This window comes from Galeopterus variegatus, unplaced genomic scaffold, assembly GCF_000696425.1.
Source record: "Galeopterus variegatus unplaced genomic scaffold, G_variegatus-3.0.2 Scaffold521, whole genome shotgun sequence".
Classification (NCBI taxonomy): domain Eukaryota; kingdom Metazoa; phylum Chordata; class Mammalia; order Dermoptera; family Cynocephalidae; genus Galeopterus; species Galeopterus variegatus.
In genome coordinates, this window is record NW_007726632.1 from 269,335 (window position 1) to 289,308 (window position 19,974).

General features: G+C 53.2%; 1 protein-coding gene across 1 annotated transcript in view; it reads right to left on the minus strand.

Annotated features, from left to right (window-relative positions):
* The window catches only part of DSCAML1 (Down syndrome cell adhesion molecule like 1), a 352,668-nt gene that overhangs the window by 85,004 nt on the left and 247,690 nt on the right, over positions 1–19,974 (minus strand). The window contains 4 exon segments of the mRNA XM_008569631.1: positions 311–607; positions 2,937–3,212; positions 7,766–8,044; positions 13,676–13,822. Coding sequence (XP_008567853.1) covers positions 311–607; positions 2,937–3,212; positions 7,766–8,044; positions 13,676–13,822 — 999 coding nt within the window.

Consider the following 19,974-nt stretch of genomic DNA (forward strand, 5'->3'; position numbering starts at 1 on the left):
TTGATGGGGAAGAATGGGGTGGGGGGAGGTAGGTAGGCAGGACAGATTATGGGAGAGGAGAAGGAGGGAGCAGGAGGGGTGGGAATAGGCATGGGGGTGAACTGTACCAGAAACACGCACGCACACAAGAATGAATGATTGGGGTGTGGAGGGCAGGGAAAAGGGGACGAGAGAGAGGAGAGACCTCCACTAAAATCAAAATGACGATTAATAATAATAATAAGTACTAATCACCACAAGAATAATGGTAACCACCGAGATGGCAAAGGAACTCAAAAGCCTATTCTGATATTTAAATGTAGACAGGCACCTCTTACGTTTATTCGCGCCTGATATTCAGCACTGCCCACCGAGTTCCGCGCCGTGCACCGGTACACGCCCCCGTCGCGGATCTGGGGGCCTGTGACGTTCATGTGGCTGATGGTGGTGCCGTCGGACATGGTGTACTGATTGGTGCGGTGGTTTCCGTCCCGCACGATGGGCTCGTCGTCCAGGGCCCAGGTGACCGTGGGGGGCGGGGCGCCCTTGGCCGCACACATCAGTGAGAACTGCTCCCCGGGGTTGACCACCTTCTCACTGAAGGACGAGACGATGCGGGGCGTGCCGTCTGCAGGGAGCAAGAAGCCCCCTTCAGGGTCATTGAGCCAGGAAGAGACCGTCCCTCCAGGCCACCCCACCGTGGCAGGGGGAGGAGGTAAAGCAGCGGTAAGAACAATGAAGGGCTGTCACGTGCACCACTTCATTGGCTAGGCTGTGCGGCACCTGTCACTACTGCACATGGAGTAAGACACTGGGTTTGGATTCTGCCTTAACCACTTGTGGGCACTGTATCTTTGGGCAAGTTACTTAACCTCTCCGAGCCTTTCCATATCTTACTGGTGGAGGATGGGGATAACGGCAATAATAATTATGGATAGAGTGAGGATTAAATGAATTAATGCACTTAAGGTGCTTAGCCCAGCACTTTGTAGTACTTAATAAATGTTAGTTAGCTCATCTCAACTTTTCCTTTATTAATAAAGACAGAGAGCACAGAAGTGAACTGTGTGTGGAACTGTGTGTGGAGCAGCCAGGCCCTGCAGAGCCTGATTCCAGATCTCTTTGCACGTGACGAAGCCAGCAGGAGGGGGGGTGGTGCAGTGACCCTGTTAGCAAAGGCCTTAAGTTGGAGGCTTAGAATGCACCTCCAGAGGCAGTGGAGGTGGGAGTCTCCTGCCTTAAGTCTTGGCTAACTGAAAAGCCTTGGTCAAGACAATTAACCTCTGTGCCCCAACTTGCTCATGTGGAACATGGGGAGGTAATTATTAACCCCGGCCATCCTCCCACACTGGCTTGTGGTAAAGGATTAACACAGGCGTTAATATTCTAAAAGGAGAAAGCAAGCAAAGGCCCATGTGACACTGCGATCTTTACATCCCACCCACAGTTCACACCAAAATGCTGATGTTAATCCAAGATTTGGCCGGTTGGCCAGCCCCTTCCCCACTTTGGAGGAAGACCCTTACCTAAACCCGAGGAGAGCCTGGTGTCTGGCAGAGCCTGGAAGTGCCCCCCATCCCACGGTCACTTTGCCCTTGGCCCCTCCTCTGCCTTCTTCCTCCCTTTCCAGCTGTCACCGCCCTCCCCACCTGCCTCACTTTCCACAGACCTGTTCTCAGCTGGCCACCAAGGGCTGTCTGCTAAGATCTCGTGATTCCACCAAAGGCAAAGGGTGGCCCCTCCAAGAGCAAGTGAGCTGGGTGGGGATGGTCTGCCCCCCAGTGGGGAAATATGCAGACAGGAGGTCCCCCGAGAAAGTCACCTGTGCGGCCGGTGCACTGCTTGTTGGGAAGAGAGACCAGGGATTTGGCAGGACAAGAGGAGATGAGGGCTAAGGGAGGGGTGGTTTGCTGGGGGCTGCCCTCAGGGTGAGTTTCAGTGGGTGCCTCACACCTCCTGAGAAGTGAGGGCGCATAGACCATGACAGTGAGACTGGTGGAGGGTCCTACACATGTGGCGCTTGCTTGGGTCTGGCATCTTCATCACAATGGTGAAAAATCCTTGGAAGGAACAGGATGGTGCATTATATGTGTGTTTTGGGAGCAATGAAGGAGTAGACTGGTGGAGGGTCCTACACATGTGGCGCTTGCTTGGGTCTGGCATCTTCATTACAACGGCGAAAAATCCTTGGAAGGAACAGGATGGTGCATTATATGTGTGTTTTGGGAGCAATGAAGGAGGAGCCAGGGACCCACTGCTCTTGATGGTGAGGACAGGGCTTCCATCAGCCCTCACTGCCCTGCTGTGCAAACGAGGAAGAGGTGCCTCCTCTGTGCAGTCACAGGCTGGTGCCAAGGCTCGTAGCTTTGCAAATGGAGTACAAGGTGGATTTTAGTTCTTACCCACCCTCTTCATTGGGCAACGTGTGCAGTGAACAACCTCAACAACCATACACGGAGGTGCTGGGAAAGAAACCCTGGGTGGCGGCAGCTTTAAAGGGAGCAACAGGCAGAAATCCATGCCCCTGGTAAGAAACTAGAGGATGCAAAAGTCCAGAGATTCCTAGTGCTCCTCCATTCTCAGGGAGACTGAAAACCTTCGAAACTCTGAAGAAGACTCCTCTAATAGTGAAGTTCTAGTGATTCCAGAGGGCAGAGGCAATATAGAGTGATGGTTAAGAGACCTGAGTTCAAATCCTAGCTCTGTCCCTTGGGCAGAGCTGTGTGACCTTGGGCGAGTGACCAAAGCCTCAGTTTCCTCAACAGCAAAATAGGTAACATTAAAAAACGGGCCTCCACACAGGGCCCTTGGGAGGACTGAATGAGCCAGCACACCTGGCTGGCATGCGGGAGTGCGGGATAAATAGCTCCTGGCTTTTTGCCACCTGGGCAGGAGGGGGAGGGAGCCTGGCAGCTCTGAGCCCACCCCCCCCCACCCCATGCTGGTGCCCGGCTCACCCTCAAGCGTGATGATGGCGAAGTCCTGGGTGGTCTGGGCCTTGCGGGTGGCAAAGCACTGGTAGGCCCCGGAATGGCTCTTCTGGGCCGAGGTGATGAGCAGGGTCTCGTTGCTGAGCCCGCGGATGGAGATGGCCTCGTCGGGCAGCACCAGCTCGGTGTTGCGGTACCAGCGGATGGTGAACTCTGGGGAGCCCGTCAGGGCACAGGAGAGGATGACCGTGCTGCCAATGCCGGTCTTCAGCTTCTTTGGTGTCAGGGTCACGTGAAGGGGGTCTGGGCCGGGCCGGGCAGGGGACAGGCGACGGGAAACAGGAAGAGAAAAAAAGAAAAGAAAAAGGGCTTACTGTGTGTGGAGTGTGGCTGGGGGTGGGCAGGGGTCACAAAAGGCCCAGGTTCTTCCTCCAGATGCCATGTGTGACTAGGACTAGGGAATCCCCTGCTCTAGGCCTCAGTTTACTCATCTGTTAAGTGGCAGGGTCAGGCCAGGGATCTCCCTGCGTTTCTTGTTCGGATGGCCTGTGCTTCCCTGTGGCAGGTCTCTTTGCCCAGGCAGGGCTGCGAAGACCCCTTATGCTCACCAAGGAGGATGGGAACTTGACTGGCTCAGCATTGTCCCTGCCATCCACCCCAGAAAGCAGGGAGGCACCCCTGGCCAGCATACTGTCTCCCACACCCACACAGATAACCAGTAGCTCCCTTCTGCTGGTCTGACTTCCTTTATACCATCCTGGACTCCCTGGGCATCACCCCCACGACCCGGAGCTCCCGGCTGGGTCTGTGCAGTAGCCCTCCCTGCCCCTCTTCTCCTGCCTCCTCCTGGCTGTCCTCTAGTCTGCAGCTGGCCACTTCCCTCCTCAGAAGTTCCACAACTCCCAGAAAACCAGTGTGGCATTCAAGGCCCTCAGGGTTCTTGGGGACCTGGCCCCCTTCTCTCTCACCCCGCTTCTGTTGTCACGAAGCCACACACTCTCTAGGCACCAGCATCCTGCCTGAGGTTCCTGCATACCCTGGGCTGCTTCTGGCCCCTCTGCCTACAGCAGTCTTCTCCTGATTCCTATTTATCCTTCATGCTGAGCTCCAGTGTCACCTCTTCCAAGAAGCCTCCCTGGACACAATTCCCTCCCCCAGGCTGGGTTAAGGATCCCTCCTCTGGGTCCCCCATACCTAACTAACAACACATGGAGTACACTGTCTTTTCACCCCCTCTTTTGTGTCTGTCTCTCCTTCTGGACTGTGAGCCACTTGAGAGCAGGGTGGCATCTCTCAGCTTTAAATCCCTACCATGATCTGAGTCATACTGACTGTCTCACTGGCTGGCTGATGACCAACCCCAAGCCAGCCTCTCTCCCTGATCTCTATGGGCTTAGGGTTCTGTACAGGGGGCTCAGACTGCAGGAGGTTGGGACCCCCAGTGAGGCAGCCTGCAGGAGAGGTGAAGACTGCAGGTCCATGCAGGTTGGGCACAGCCAAAGCCGACATGACTTCCCGCTTGGCTCTCCATGCCCACTGCCCAGAGCCTCTGCCCACTGCCTAGGAAATGTCGGTGCATAATGAGACAGGTGGTCACTGCTTGTCCCAGTCACCAGCCAGAGCTCCCAGGGCTTTGCCAGCCACTCTCCTCCCTACCCCAGCATGGGCTTAGTGGCAGGATGGGCAGGGAGTTTGGTGACAGAATAGGGGGGTGTGGGAAGCATTGCTTTCCTCTCCATGAACCTGGCATAGAGGGGCTGGAAGACAGAAAAGCTGCGTTGCTTCCCCTTGAACATGGTTGTCCAGCCAAGCCAGCCCATGGTGGGGTGGGAGGTGGAGGAGGGTAAGGCACCTGCACACACAGGGCGTGTGAGTGTGTGCACATCTGGAGACGGTTACTCATTGTGCAGCTGTGTGAGCAAGCTTGGATATAAGCTTTGTTACGGTGAAGGGATGCGTGTGTCTGCGCATGTGTATGGACACCATATACACGTGTGTATATGAATGGGGACGTGGGCACGTGTATTTTCAACACACAGGCCCACAACCATGTAAGTACCTGCTTGCCTATATATACTGGGGATATATACTGGGGCAGGAGCTGGGAATACCACNGGCTGGGTCTGTGCAGTAGCCCTCCCTGCCCCTCTTCTCCTGCCTCCTCCTGGCTGTCCTCCAGTCTGCAGCTGGCCACTTCCCTCCTCAGAAGTTCCACAACTCCCAGAAAACCAGTGTGGCATTCAAGGCCCTCAGGGTTCTCGGTGACCTGGCCCCCTTCTCTCTCACCCCCCTTCTGTTGTCACCGAAGCCACACACTCTCTAGGCACCAGCAACCTGCCTGAGGTTCCTGCATACCCTGGGCTGCTTCTGGCCCCTCTGCCTACAGCAGTCTTCTCCTGATTCCTATTTATCCTTCATACTGAGCTCCAGTGTCACCTCTTCCAAGAAGCCTCCCTGGACACAATTCCCTCCCCCAGGCTGGGTTGAGGATCCCTTCTCTGGGCCCCCCATACCTAACTAACACCACATGGAGTACACTGTCTTTTCACCCCCCCTTTTGTGTCTGTCTCTCCTTCTGGACTGTGAGCCACTTGAGAGCAGGGTGGCATCTCTCAGCTTTAAATCCCTACCATGATCTGAGTCATACTGACTGTCTCACTGGCTGGCTGATGACCAACCCCAAGCCAGCCTCTCTCCCTGATCTCTATGGGCTTAGGGTTCTGTACAGGGGGCTCAGACTGCAGGAGGTTGGGACCCCCAGTGAGGCAGCCTGCAGGAGAGGTGAAGACTGCAGGTCCATGCAGGTTGGGCACAGCCAAAGCCGACATGACTTCCCGCTTGGCTCTCCATGCCCACTGCCCAGAGCCTCTGCCCACTGCCTAGGAAATGTCGGTGCATAATGAGACAGGTGGTCACTGCTTGTCCCAGTCACCAGCCAGAGCTCCCAGGGCTTTGCCAGCCACTCTCCTCCCTACCCCAGCATGGGCTTAGTGGCAGGATGGGCAGGGCGTTTGGTGACAGAATAGGGGGGTGTGGGAAGCATTGCTTTCCTCTCCATGAACCTGGCATAGAGGGGCTGGAAGACAGAAAAACTGCGTTGCTTCCCCTTGAACATGGTTGTCCAGCCAAGCCAGCCCATGGTGGGGTGGGAGGTGGAGGAGGGTCAGGCACCTGCACACACAGGGCGTGTGAGTGTGTGCACATCTGGAGACGGTTACTCATTGTGCAGCTGTGTGAGCAAGCTTGGATATAAGCTTTGTTACGGTGAAGGGATGCGTGTGTCTGCGCATGTGTATGGACACCATATACATGTGTGTATATGAATGGGGACGTGGGCACGTGTATTTTCAACACACAGGCCCACAACCATGTAAGTACCTGCTTGCCTATATATACTGGGGATATATACTGGGGCAGGAGCTGGGAATACCACATTTACCTACCGTCAGGTTTGCTAATTTTCCAAGGATTTGGAGGGTGTGCTGCCCTTGTGACCTATTTCTGTGCGAGACTGTGTGTGTGCGTGTAACAGAAGGGTGGGGAGGAAGGGGAGAGAACTTTTAGCCTAACCTTTTTCAGAGAGTGCTTAGGACAAGAATGGGGGTACCAACCCTGGCCCTTCTATCTGCCCACTCTGCTGTCCAGGGCTTGCTTGTCTGAGAGGAGCCCCTCAGCCCCCTGAAGCAGGGCTTTCAGCATTTAACCTAAGCATGTGTATCATGCGCTGCTACTCCCAGAGTGTTTCTTGGGGCTCTTTCTGCTCTTCTGGCTTTACAGTGAATTGTCATGGGGAGGGATATTTCCTAGCTCTGCAGATAAACACCTCCAACTGTCAAGACCTCCTTGACTGTTCGGGAGGAGATTGGGCCCATTCCTGGGCTGGGGGGATCAGACACCAGGCCCAGGAGGCCAGAGGGTGGCTCTGCTATGGTTCTTGGGTTGGCCTGAGGGTCTGCAGCCCTGTGCTAATGAGACGGCTGATGATGTGGGAGGGAGCTTCCTTGGTCAACCTTCAAGGCAGAGTGAACCTCTCTGCAGGATGGAGTGTGGGGTCACCTCTGGACAGCCTCCTTCCGCTGCCCAGGTGGATGGCCCTCCGGATACCATCGGGTACAGCATTAAGGGGCTCAGTTTGTTGCTGCCCCACAAGGCATGGGATTCCCCAAGGGTCTCCAGCCTCCAGCTGCACTGCAGCCTAGACAGCAGGGAACTCAGAGAGGCCGACTCTGGATGCCAGAGCCAGAAGGAGCCTGTCCATTTTACAGATGAGGAGCCTGAGGCTGGGTCACACAGGAAGGGGTAGGGTGGGGTGAGGGCACAGGGTGACCCCAGGTCTCGCCAATCCTCATCCAGGGTTCTTTCCCTGGCATCAGCTCCCCCTGCCTCTATCTTCTCTGCCTGCCTGGGGCTCATCAGCACGAGGGGCCTGCTAAGGTCTCCTGCTCTCCACACGAGCTCCCTGGACCCCTAGGGCTGTGCTGGGGGAGGAAGAGGAAAGGACCAGAGTTGATATCCAGCTGGCAGGTCCTGGTATGGCTGACTGGGTTGTCTATACCCAGTATCTGATCCAATTGATCAGGGCCTCTATTTATTGTTAACTATTCTGAATGTCACCCTAGGATGGGGACATATGTTGTTTCTACTGGATTAACATCAGCATTGCTTGCCTCAGTTTAGACACTGCCTCCTCCCAACAAGCCTCGAAGCCCTGCTCTCCTGGTGAGCTCGTCACCATCCCCTTCATCCTCCCAATTGATCCTTGTGACCTTTGGGAGGGAGAAAGGCCACATTGCTCCCTATCACACTGTGGTGCTCTCAAGGTTACTGGGGCTGCAGTAGAGGCTTCTCCCACTCACCAATGACTGTGAGGATGCCTGTGGCCTCTGCTGAACCGAAGGTGTTGGTGACCTCACAGATGTAGGTGCCGCTGTCCTCGGTCCGCAGGTCAGTGATGGTCAGCCCCGTGATGCGCTTGGTCCAGCGGCTGTCAGCTGGGAGGGGTCGTCCATCCTTGAGCCAGCGGATGGCAGGGATGGGGTACCCCGAGGCGGTGCAGGGAAGTTCCACGGTGTGGCCGACCCACACTTCCTGGGAGTGGAAGCCGTCCAGGATGGTGGGGATCGACTCGGTGGGGTCTGGAAGGCAGAGAGGGTCGGCAGGCCTGGCCAGCCTGGGTGGGGTGAAGTGGAGCTGGGGGAGGGAAGGCAGGCAACCAGACAGAGCCCGCTGCCCACTGGTGCCCACAGGGAGCAGTTCCCAGGGCAGCTCCAGAACATTTTGGGGGGCTCACTGTGTCTTCAGTGCTCAGCCAGGCTGACCCCTGAGAGCCATGCTTGGGAGCAGGGGCTGGGCGGAGGAGGGAATATGATGGAGTTCAGGGCTAGAATGACAGACAGGTGGAAGAAAGGAGGCGCAGAGAGTGTGTGCATGAGAGCTCCTTTCACACAATGCATCCTTGAGGCTGGCCCAGACTCAGGAGCAGTGACCCGGTGACATGAGAATCATGATGTCTGAAGTTCGCAGGTCTTGATAAGTCTCCTTCTGAGACTGGCGGTACCCCTCAAGGATGGGGGAACAGTGTACCTACCCATGCCCGGTCTTCTCCTGCCTGTGCTCTGGACAGACTCAGAGACGACCAGTGCATTTTTATTGGAGTCCAGGAAGATTCAGAAGTGAAGCCCTCTGCAAACCACCCTGCCGCCCCCAATAATCCTCTATTTTGCATTCCCAAACCAAGAGAAGCCAGTGACTATGAGACCTGTGGCCCTAAACTGCAGAAAGCCAAGGCCCTTGTGGGTGGGATCTATGTGTGACACTTGTGTCATTTCTGAGGGGGGTCCTGTCTCTCTTGAAGTTTAGTTCTTACCCTCAAAGGCCTACCTGAGTTTTCTGTCCCTTTGGGGACCTCCCCCTTCTCATCCTGAATTCCAAGGCCTTCAATGATCTGGCCCAGCCAGTCTCCGGCCTGCCTACACTGCTTTTCCCACCCCACCCCACAGTTTCCCACTGTGGCATGGGGGTCACCTGGCTGCCCAGCCGGCCTGGTCTGCATGGCCAACTCCTATTCATCATTCACAAACCAGCTTAAATGCCACCTGTTTTGGAGGCCTCCCCCAGGCCACTCTCAGTGGACTCCTGTAGAGTTTTCTTTTCCTTTTCTTTCAAACAGGCCACCCCTCTTATTTAAAGAAAAAATTTAAAAGCTTTTTTTCTTTGGAACAGGTAACATATACAAAACTTCAGGGAGTACCAGAATAGCATAGAGTGAAAGGGAGTCTCATTCCATCCCTTCTCCCATCCACCCCATGTGCCTCCCCAAAGGCGACTGCTGTCACCTTGTCCCCTTCCAACAGCAGCCAGCGGCAGGCCAGGTGTCTGTCTTCCCCATTGCTGTATTTCCTGTGGTACAGAGCAGGGCCCTAGCTGTTGAATCATAAATGTCAGAGGGAGGATGAATGGGGGCACCCAGGCGTGGGTGGGCCAGTGGTCTGATTTTTCTGGATAAAACTCCACATTGCAGAACTTTATAGGCTTGTGGAATAGTAGGGTTAGGGACCTTGGAGGGCATGAGGATGCTGAGACCAGAGAGGTACAGGGACCCCCCCAGGACCACACTGCAGATCTGAGATCAGAAATCGGATCTCCGGGCCGGCCTGGTGGTGCACTGGAGAGTGCGCCGCTTGGGAGCACGGTGGCGCTCCCGCTGAGGGTTCAGATCCCATGTGGAGACCGGTTCCCGCTCACTGGCTGAGCGCGGTGCGGGCGCGACTCTGAGGGTTGTGATCCCGTTACCGGTCAGTAAAAAAGACAAAAAGGAAAAAAAAAAAAAGAAATCGGATCTCCCCTTACTCTTGTTCAGTACATGGGGTCCAAGACAGAACAATCTAAATTACTGAATTTTGCTCAACAGTGAAAGGCGAGAGCTGCTGATGCTCCCTGTGGTGTACTTTGCTAAGGGGAAATTTCCTCTGTACTCAGCTCATCTCCCTTGGAGAGGGGTTGGGCTAGGAATTCTCTCTGGAGGAAAGACTTTCCAGAAGACTCTCTGCTTCCTTCTCACATTTTAGCAGCAGAAAGAGCCCATGTGCAATTTCTACCTGGGTCACTGACAAGCCAAGTGACCTTGGGCAAGTCTTACGACCTCTCAGAGCCCAAGTTTCCTCATCTGCGTGGTGGAGGTGATGGCACTGCCTCCAGACCTCACAAGGCTGTTGCAGGCAACCATACAATGTGTGCCAATGTGCTTTACGGATGCTAAATCGGGTGCAGATGTGCAGGGCAATTACTATTCAGTGCCCACCCGCCTTCCCTGCCAGATTCTGCGGCCTCTTCCCCTGCCCCCCAACCTGGTGGGAATGGTTGGCATAAACAAACCGGGTGCCAGGGAGGAATTACTCAATGTGACACTTAATTGATGCAAAATACACAAATTCCGTGGCACACCGCAGAATTTACAAGCGGAGAGGCCATCAGGGCGGTGGAGGTAGGGGCGGAGGGAGGGAATTAATCACCGAGGCTCAGGCGTGAAATTAAATTCTGAGGGAAAGAAACCTCTTTCATTACTCCGGAGCAGAAGTAAAATGCTGCGGCGTGTGCATGCGACAGCCCGGGGGACCGGGCGCTGCCAGTGCCGGTGCAGGGCTGGGGGAGACAGATGGCCCGCCAGAGAAATTGCCGGGGTGCACTGGGGCTGGGCTGGAGGTCTGGGGTGCCCTGGGGAGCCTGCTGGGACCTCCCGCAGCTGGCTGAGCAGTGCCGCATGGTTAGGACACTGCCAGGAACACGGCTTCCGCACCTGGCTCTGTCCTTTGTGAGCTGGGGGACCTGAGCCTGGTCTCAGCCTCTCCGATCACTGGTTTTCTCCTTTATAAATGCAGATGACAATGCCCATCCCACTGAGCTGTGGGGGTGAAGGGAGTTAATGCACTTGAAAACACTGGATAAACTCTAAAAAGCACCTAGATGCACGAATGATTATTATTAAGTAGTATTTTGCGGGGGGTGGGGCTCAGACTATTCTTGCAACTGCCTCCTCTAACTTGGAAAATACAGAAAAATGAAAGTTGCCTTCCATCCCATGGCCCCACAATTTGGAAATGCAGGAGGGATAATAAAGCAGCAACAAGATAACGACAATGACAACCACCACGTCAATAACAGCAGCTACTGTCTACTGACTGCTGCCTACATAAGTTATTTCCTTCTCACACCAGCCCAGGGGAGCGCATTTTATCACTCCCATTTTACAGATGAGAAAGCTGAGGTTTGGAACGTTACTTATTTTATTCAGGTTGCACAGCTAGTGAGTGGTGAGGTTGAGACTGAAACTTTGGCCTGGTTCATAAATGCCCTTTTAACGACACACCTCAATCTCTCTGTCCCTGCCCCCTCCAACTTTAATGCTCAGCCACAAATATGGTTCCTGCCCTCCTGAAACAACACCTGCAATGCACTGCCGGTTGTATCATTCCTCCCTGTTCCTTTGGCAAATATGTCCTTCCTGGCCACCAGCCCCAGGAGCTCCTGGGGCCATGGCCTCTAGAGACTGAAACATCTCAGCTGACACCCATGCCCAGCCTCTCTCAGGATTGACCCTCATCCTCAGCTCTGGAGTGTGGATCTGAAGTGGGGTGGGAAGGGGCTGATGAGCCTGGAGGCTGGCGGGCTGAGCTCCCCGATACGACTCCCCTCTGCACCGCTTCGCTCCAGTATCAGTTGCATTTTTGCCGAGACAAGCAGCTTGCAGATCGCCTTGTCACATCACATCACATCAGTGCCCCGCGTCACTGCACGGCCCCCTCCCCTCAGCTCCCTCCTTCCTTTCTCCTCCATCCTCCTTTGTCTCTCCGTGTCTCTGTTCTGTATTTCCCCTCTCCTATGTCGTTCTCTCTCTGTGCTGGGCTTCTCTCCTTTTGTCTGTCTGGGTCCCTTCCTATCCCTGACTCCTTTGGTGGTAATATCTCACTCTCCTGCCACCTGCCTCTTACCCCTGAAGCTGTTTGTGAATGGAAAAGAGAAGGGTTGGCATATCCCCCACTTTAAAGAGTGTCTTTTTTGAGGGACTCCTGTCTATTCCCCCCAAAAGCTGGAGATCCAACCAGGAGATTAGGGGATGAAGGGACCAATACGCATGGAGAAGTTCTTTTGAGCAGGCCTAAAGGAGGGGGATTTCTGTGAAGCATGCAGATGAGATGCAAAACACCACACACAGACAAGTCTCTATGATTTGGAAGCAAACCACTCCAACACATTTGGGAATTGGGCTACAGATTCCGAAGTCAAGCAACAGAGACAGTGCCGCATAGTGCAGCACCATTTCTCTTGGCATTGATTAATACCATAAATATTTACTTAGCACCTACTATGTGCCAGGCACAGGGCCAGGCACTGAAGACACAAGGGTGAGTTGGAAAGCCTGATCATTGCCCTCTTGGCTCCTGCTGTCCTGATCTTGCCTCCAAATATGTGGGCAAATGATAGAGGTCCTGGAGAGAGACATCTGTTGGTCAGGGTAGATCTCACCAAACCACAGATTGCCAGAGGCAGACAGAATCAGAGCGGTCACCTAAACTAGACTTCCTTTTCCAGAGACCTAGAGAAGTCACATGATTTTGTGGGTCTGATCCCAAAGCCAGGTGTTCTGATTATTAGTTCATCCTCTTTCCAAAAGACACTCCAATATCTCCTCAAGATGGAGATTTTCAATCTGGAGAAGGTGTGAAGTCCATTTAGTGAGTTGCGACAAGTGTTTAGATAAAATCAAAATAGGATAGAATAGAAAAGAAAGTATCAGAGTGCATTGCAATGGGCGTGGCAGAAGGACCAGTGTGCACTGCACAGGTTATGATAAAACATCTGTTGGATGGCTGTCAAAAAAGTCTGGAAGCCACTGTGTCATAAAGCCTTCCTTGAGGAGCGCCATGTGCCGTCTATACTCTCTGTGCCTGGAGCGTGGACTGGGCGTTCAGCTGGCCCCTTCTATGGGGGTCCTGCAGCTGGAGGGACTCTGGGGCCGCGGGGGCAGAGCTTGAATTCTGGCTGTGCCTTCCACTGGCTAAACAGCTTGGCTTCCCTAAGATCTAGTTTTCTCTCCTGTAAAACTGGGGAGAAGAACACACACCTCACAGGGCTATTATGGAATCTAACAGACAACAAATGACAGAAATCCCTTCTACACAAGAGGCTTCAATAAATATCAGCCTCCATCCCTCCTAGGAAGCAGCAATCACTCCAGAACAAGAATCCTTTATTTAGTGTGAAAATATTTTTGTTTATAAATTATATTCTGCCTACTTTCAAATGTTGTGAAGTAGCCTACAACAAAAAATACACATGGACTCATTGATAAAACAGAACCTTAAGAAACAGAGACATGAGGAAATACAAAAATCCCCCAAATCTAAACTAATAGTTACTATGACTGAGCCTCAGATTTTATCTGTGAGCTTCCTGACGGGGAAGGCACATAAAGGAGAGGGAGGGCGGGTTCCACACACTCATTATCTGATAAATGGAAACCAATCAGTTCATCAGGAGACGTAAGTTCCCTGTGTATAGACTCCTAAAAAGAATTTATCTCTGGTGTGCCTATATGAAGGGCACCCAAAACTAAACTGGACAAGGTCTTCCCCAGTGGTTTCTGTACCTGTGTTCTTTAATCTCCTTCTCTGTGTCCCTTGAGCACACAGGGGATGACTCCCCGACCCCTGGTGCAGACACACTAAGTCCAGGGGCTGGAGCCCTCCCTCCCCAGTCCCCTCGCCTACCTGTCACAGAGAGGCGGGCCCCATTGCTCTGCCGGGTCTCCCCGCTGTACTTGTGCTTGGTGACGCAGCGGTAGGTGGAGAGGGCGTCCTCCTTCTGTACGTCAGAGATGTAGAGCCCGCCGTGGGAAGTAATAAAAAACCTGTTTTCTGGAGACACAATGAGGACATAGTCTATTACTCCCTGGTCTGGGCAGCTCTGGCTGGCAGCTGGCGTTCTCCCCAGCTGGAAATGCTGCCCAGGGAGAGGAGGCGATGGGGAAAACCCGGGGTGAAGCTGGTGCAGCCTCAACGGCAGGGGAGCATCTCCGATAGATGAAGATATTTCCATACAAAAACAAAATGCCAGAAATTACAGTAACGGTTCCATTAAGTGTAGGTGCTTCAGGGTTTAACAGAAAGAAGTTGGACTTTAGAGTTAGACTGAGATCTGGGTTTCGGTCTGATTCTTCCACATATTAGCTGTGTTACCTTGGGAAAGTTACATAACTTCTCTGAGTCTTATCTGTAGGAGAATGTACAGCACACAGTAAGTGCTCACTCAGTGAATATTAGTCCTCATTTTTTTATGCCTCTGCACTGTTTGCAAAGCTCTTTCCCATTCGCTGCTTGTTGGCTCTTAACAACGGTTTGAGGTGTAGCCTCTTAACAATTGTTTGAGGTATAGCCTCCATCTAACAGAGAAGGAAACTGAGTCTTGGGATGAAATGACTGGCCCGGGTCATACAGCCAGTAAGTGGACTGGAGCTCGGGTCTCCAAGCTCTTCCTCTGCATGAACCAGACATAGCCTAAATTCTTTTCTATCAATTTAAATCATTTATTTACTCAACAAATGATTATTGAGGCTCAGCTACCCTAGGAGGGGGGACATGGAGATGCAGATACACAGTGAGAGTTCCACAGACAGGTCTCAGACCCCAGCTTGTGCAAGGCAAAGGCTTGTGCACTGTGCCTTAGGCTTCCTGCCACCGCACAGCCTTGCTGCCTCTGACTGTCAGGACGTGGCGGGTGGGTGGGGAGGACGGGCAGCAGGACACCCTTAAAACTCTACTCAGAGGTGCAGGGCATTTCCTTGTCCAAGGTCCTAAGGCTAACCCTGACCTTGAGCTAATAAGGGCTCATTTAAAGGAGGAAATGTGAATTTGAGGGTTGAGGAGGGGCCTGCGTTTGGCTTCCAGACTCCCTAAGCTCACAGCAGTGTCCTTGCATCTGAGGACAGTCTGCAACAGGCCAGACTGAGATTGAGAAGTAACTCGGGGTTCCTCCGCCTCTTCTCTGGGGGGTTAGCTGCTTCCCCAGGCAGGTGCGAAAGACCCCAGACTTCAAGTGAGGGGGCATCGCAATCAGGACCGTGTTAGTGACTTAAAGAAAGCTGCAGGGGAGAAGGTAACACTGAACCCCTAGGAAGCACATGCTAACATCAGAATTTCAGGCTTTCATAAGGAAACATTTTGGGTAGCCCCATGCCCCTCCTACTATTTAGAAGTCTTCTCTTCCTCCTACCTGGGGGCTGAGTGACAGCCCCTCAACCAATGATAAGAGGTCTGATTCTGGCTCATCCTCCTGAGGACTATTCTGTGGTGTCCCATCCCCCCAAGCACAGCATCCAGAGCTGGAGACCTCACCAAAGAACACTTTTGGACAGTGGAGACGGTAGAATTGCAGGGTTGAAAAGATGACATCTTTGACCAAGGTTCTCCAGCCTCCAGCTGAGCATCTCTGGGGCGGGGGAACTCACCGCCTCACTCAGCAGCCCATTGCAACATCGAGAGCTCTGACTGCTGGAAAGACCTTCCTTGGTCACCACTGGTCCCCTTGGAGCTGCCTTGGGTTCCACTCACGGGAGCCCTGGGGAACCAGCCGAAACCCACGTTCCCATCACACTCCCTCACGAGCTGGAAGGCAGCTACTGTGGCCTTTGATTTTTCTTCGGGCTAAACAGCTTTAGGATTGCATTTTTAAATAGTTATTTACTTCATACGGTTTCATATAACTTTAGTCTGCTCTCCTGCTTCTTTGTGAACTTTGGTTTATTGATATCTCCCTCCTTCTCTTCCTTCTTTCCTCCCTCCCTTCCACACATCTTTATAAGGGACCGGACCTGCCATGTGCCAGACGCTTCGCCAAGTGTGGGGATCTAACAGTCAGATTTAGCAGATCAGGGTAGACTGAAGCAAGACTATAGACCCTTCGCCTAAGATTGCACTGACTTTTAGGGGGATGGAGTGGGAGGCAGCCTCATTTCACCACTCTCCTAGCAGTCAAATTCTTTTCTATCAATTTAAATCATTTATTTACTCAACAAATGATTATTGAGGCTCAGCTACACTAGGAGGGGGGACATGGAGATGCAGATACACAGTGAGAGTTCCACAGACAGGTCTCAGACCCCAGCTTGTGCAAGGCAAAGGGACAGGCACTGTGCCTTAGGCTTCCTGCCACCGCACAGCCTTGCTGCCTCTGACTGTCAGGACGTGGCGGGTGGGTGGGGAGGACGGGCAGCAGGACACCCTTAAAACTCCACTCAGAGGTGCAGGGCATTTCCTTGTCCAAGGCCCTAAGGCTAACCCTGACCTTGAGCTAATAAGGGCTCATTTAAAGGAGGAAATGTGAATTTGAGGGTTGAGGAGGGGCCTGCGTTTGGCTTCCAGACTCCCTAAGCTCACAGCNGTTCCTCCGCCTCTTCTCTGGGGGGTTAGCTGCTTCCCCAGGCAGGTGCGAAAGACCCCAGCCTTCAAGTGAGGGGGCATCGCAATCAGGACCGTGTTAGTGACTTAAAGAAAGCTGCAGGGGAGAAGGTAACACTGAACCCCCAGGAAGCACATGCTAACATCAGAATTTCAGGCTTTCATAAGGAAACATTTTGGGTAGCCCCATGCCCCTCCTACTATTTAGAAGTCTTCTCTTCCTCCTACCTGGGGGCTGAGTGACAGCCCCTCAACCAATGATAAGAGGTCTGATTCTGGCTCATCCTCCTGAGGACTATTCTGTGGTGTCCCATCCCCCCAAGCACAGCATCCAGAGCTGGAGACCTCACCAAAGGACACTTTTGGACAGTGGAGACGGTAGAATTGCAGGGTTGAAAAGCTGAATGTTCTTGACATCTTTGACCAAGGTTCTCCAGCCTCCAGCTGAGCATCTCTGGGGCGGGGGAACTCACCGCCTCACTCAGCAGCCCATTGCAACATCGAGAGCTCTGACTGCTGGAAAGACCTTCCTTGGTCACCACTGGTCCCCTTGGAGCTGCCTTGGGTTCCACTCACGGGAGCCCTGGGGAACCAGCCGAAACCCACGTTCCCATCACAGTCCCTCACGAGCTGGAAGGCAGCTACTGTGGCCTTTGATTTTTCTTCAGGCTAAACAGCTTTAGGATTGCATTTTTAAATAGTTATTTACTTCATATGGTTTCATATAACTTTAGTCTGCTCTCCTGCTTCTTTGTGAACTTTGGTTTATTGATATCTCCCTCCTTCCCTTCCTTCTTTCCTCCCTCCCTTCCACACATTTTTATAAGGGACCGGACCTGCCATGTGCCAGACGCTTCACCAAGTGTGGGGATCTAACAGTCAGATTTAGCAGATCAGGGTAGACTGAAGCAAGACTATAACCCCTCGCCTAAGATTGCACTGAGTTTTAGGGGGATGGAGTGGGAGGCAGCCTCATTTCACCACTCTCCTAGCAGTCAACGGAAGATCGGAAGATCGTGTCTCTGTGAGCTGCTGTCCTGCCACTTTCCCTCTCTCCACCCTGGGACAGGTGATTATGTGGGCCCTGCCTGGGGCTTCACGTGGATCCCTATTAAGCTGCATCTTGTTGGAGATCCTCCCAGATGAGCAGGTGGCCATTGGGTCACCTGCCAGTACCCTGTAACCTGGAGTTTGTGGAGCCATGCCTGCCCCTTCCAGCACACATACCACAACTGAGCAGACCCCCACTCAGTGCTGTGGGCAAGGACAAAAGGAAGGGGGTGGAAGCTAAGCCCTGCTGCCAGCAGGCAGAGGAACTGGAGGAAGCGTAGAGAAAGCCCAGCCCCCCACTGGACTCTGCATGTGCCCTTTTGTCTCCATGTTGTGACATCCCAAAGTCAAGTGCGGAAGCTCTCCTGCAATTTATTGTGTAACTGGGACTGGAAAGCAGAACTACTGGAGGATGTTGCTGCTGATCACAAGTACCAGGGTTGGGTGGTGGTGGTGGTGGGGAGGGGGGTAGGGAAAACCAGGAAAGACACAAAAATCAATGCTGCAGCCCACAGGTGCTCCAGCCCAAGACAGCTAGGACCCTGTGGTCTTTCATCTGCCAGCCCCCCAGGACAAGTGGAGTGCTTGGCTCTACAGGGATTCGAAGTTGAGGTGGGGGTGATGCTGTGGTGATGTCGTGGGGAGCTGGGGTTTCTATAGCAACAAGCAGCTGCTGCATCTGATGTTTCACATCCTTCATTGTCCTCATTTCCCCCTCCCTTCCCCCCTTCTTGTGCATATTTAATTGCAGTAACGTTTTCAGACACAGTGTTTTGCTCCTCCTGAAACAAAGGCAGGCTGCAGCCAGGGGGACACGCAACGTGAGAGACGGGAAGGAGAAATCAGGGGTATTATGCTAATCCCCTCTTGGGGGGACTTGTGCGACATCAGTTCTGCATGTTTGATGAGAATCAGATGATGGGCCCTGCTGGGGAAGGGAAGGAGCGAGAGGCCTGTGGAGTGAGCCCCCTACCGTGTGGAGAGAAGAGAGAGGCATAGCCAGCTGGCATGGGATTCAGATGGGCCAGGGCTGGACAACATGCTGGCCTCCGTGGCTGGTTCCAGTGGGGTGTCCTGCAGTCTGGCAGCCCATACTGCACGCCCCCAGTGGGACCAGCTGTCCCTGGAGTGGCTAGAAGAGTAGCTACTCCACATCCTTGGTCCCTCCTCCCTGGGCCAGGCTGGGTCCCACTGGAGGAAGGAGAGAGGGCAGCCAGTACCTCTGGGTCCAACCCCCATTCCAAGGCCATTTGGAAAATGGAGGGGTGTGTGTGTATGGGGGGTCATTTTTTGTTGACATTATAAGTAGGAGGTGCTAATTGACATTTAGTGGTCACAGGCCACGGGTGCTGGGCATCTTGAGAAACAAAGAATTGTTTCACCCCAAATGCCAACAGTTTATGCTGGAGGGTCACTTTGCTTAGACTCTAAGACCAAGACCTAGAGCTGTTTATTTATTTATTTATTTTTTTTAAGAAAGATGACCAGTAAGGGGATCTTAACCCTTGACTTGGTGTTGTCAGCACCATGCTCACCNGTAGGGAAAACCAGGAAAGACACAAAAATCAATGCTGCAGCCCACAGGTGCTCCAGCCCAAGACAGCTAGGACCCTGTGGTCTTTCATCTGCCAGCCCCCCAGGACAAGTGGAGTGCTTGGCTCTACAGGGATTCGAAGTTGAGGTGGGGGTGATGCTGTGGTGATGTCGTGGGGAGCTGGGGTTTCTATAGCAACAAGCAGCTGCTGCATCTGATGTTTCACATCCTTCATTGTCCTCATTTCCCCCTCCCTTCCCCCCTTCTTGTGCATATTTAATTGCAGTAACGTTTTCAGACACAGTGTTTTGCTCCTCCTGAAACAAAGGCAGGCTGCAGCCAGGGGGACACGCAACGTGAGAGACGGGAAGGAGAAATCAGGGGTATTATGCTAATCCCCTCTTGGGGGGACTTGTGCGACATCAGTTCTGCATGTTTGATGAGAATCAGATGATGGGCCCTGCTGGGGAAGGGAAGGAGTGAGAGGCCTGTGGAGTGAGCCCCCTACTGTGTGGAGAGAAGAGAGAGGCATAGCCAGCTGGCATGGGATTCAGATGGGCCAGGGCTGGACAACACGCTGGCCTCCGTGGCTGGTTCCAGTGGGGTGTCCTGCAGTCTGGCAGCCCATACTGCACGCCCCCAGTGGGACCAGCTGTCCCTGGAGTGGCTAGAAGAGTAGCTACTCCACATCCTTGGTCCCTCCTCCCTGGGCTAGGCTGGGTCCCACTGGAGGAAGGAGAGAGGGCAGCCAGTACCTCTGGGTCCAATCCCCATTCCAAGGCCATTTGGAAAATGGAGGGGTGTGTGTGTATGGGGGGTCATTTTTTGTTGACATTGTAAGTAGGAGGTGCTAATTGACATTTAGTGGTCACAGGCCAGGGGTGCTGGGCATCTTGAGAAACAAAGAATTGTTTCACCCCAAATGCCAACAGTTTATGTTGGAGGGTCACTTTGCTTAGACTCTAAGACCAAGACCTAGAGCTGTTTTTTTTTTTTTTTTTTTTTAAGAAAGATGACCGGTAAGGGGATC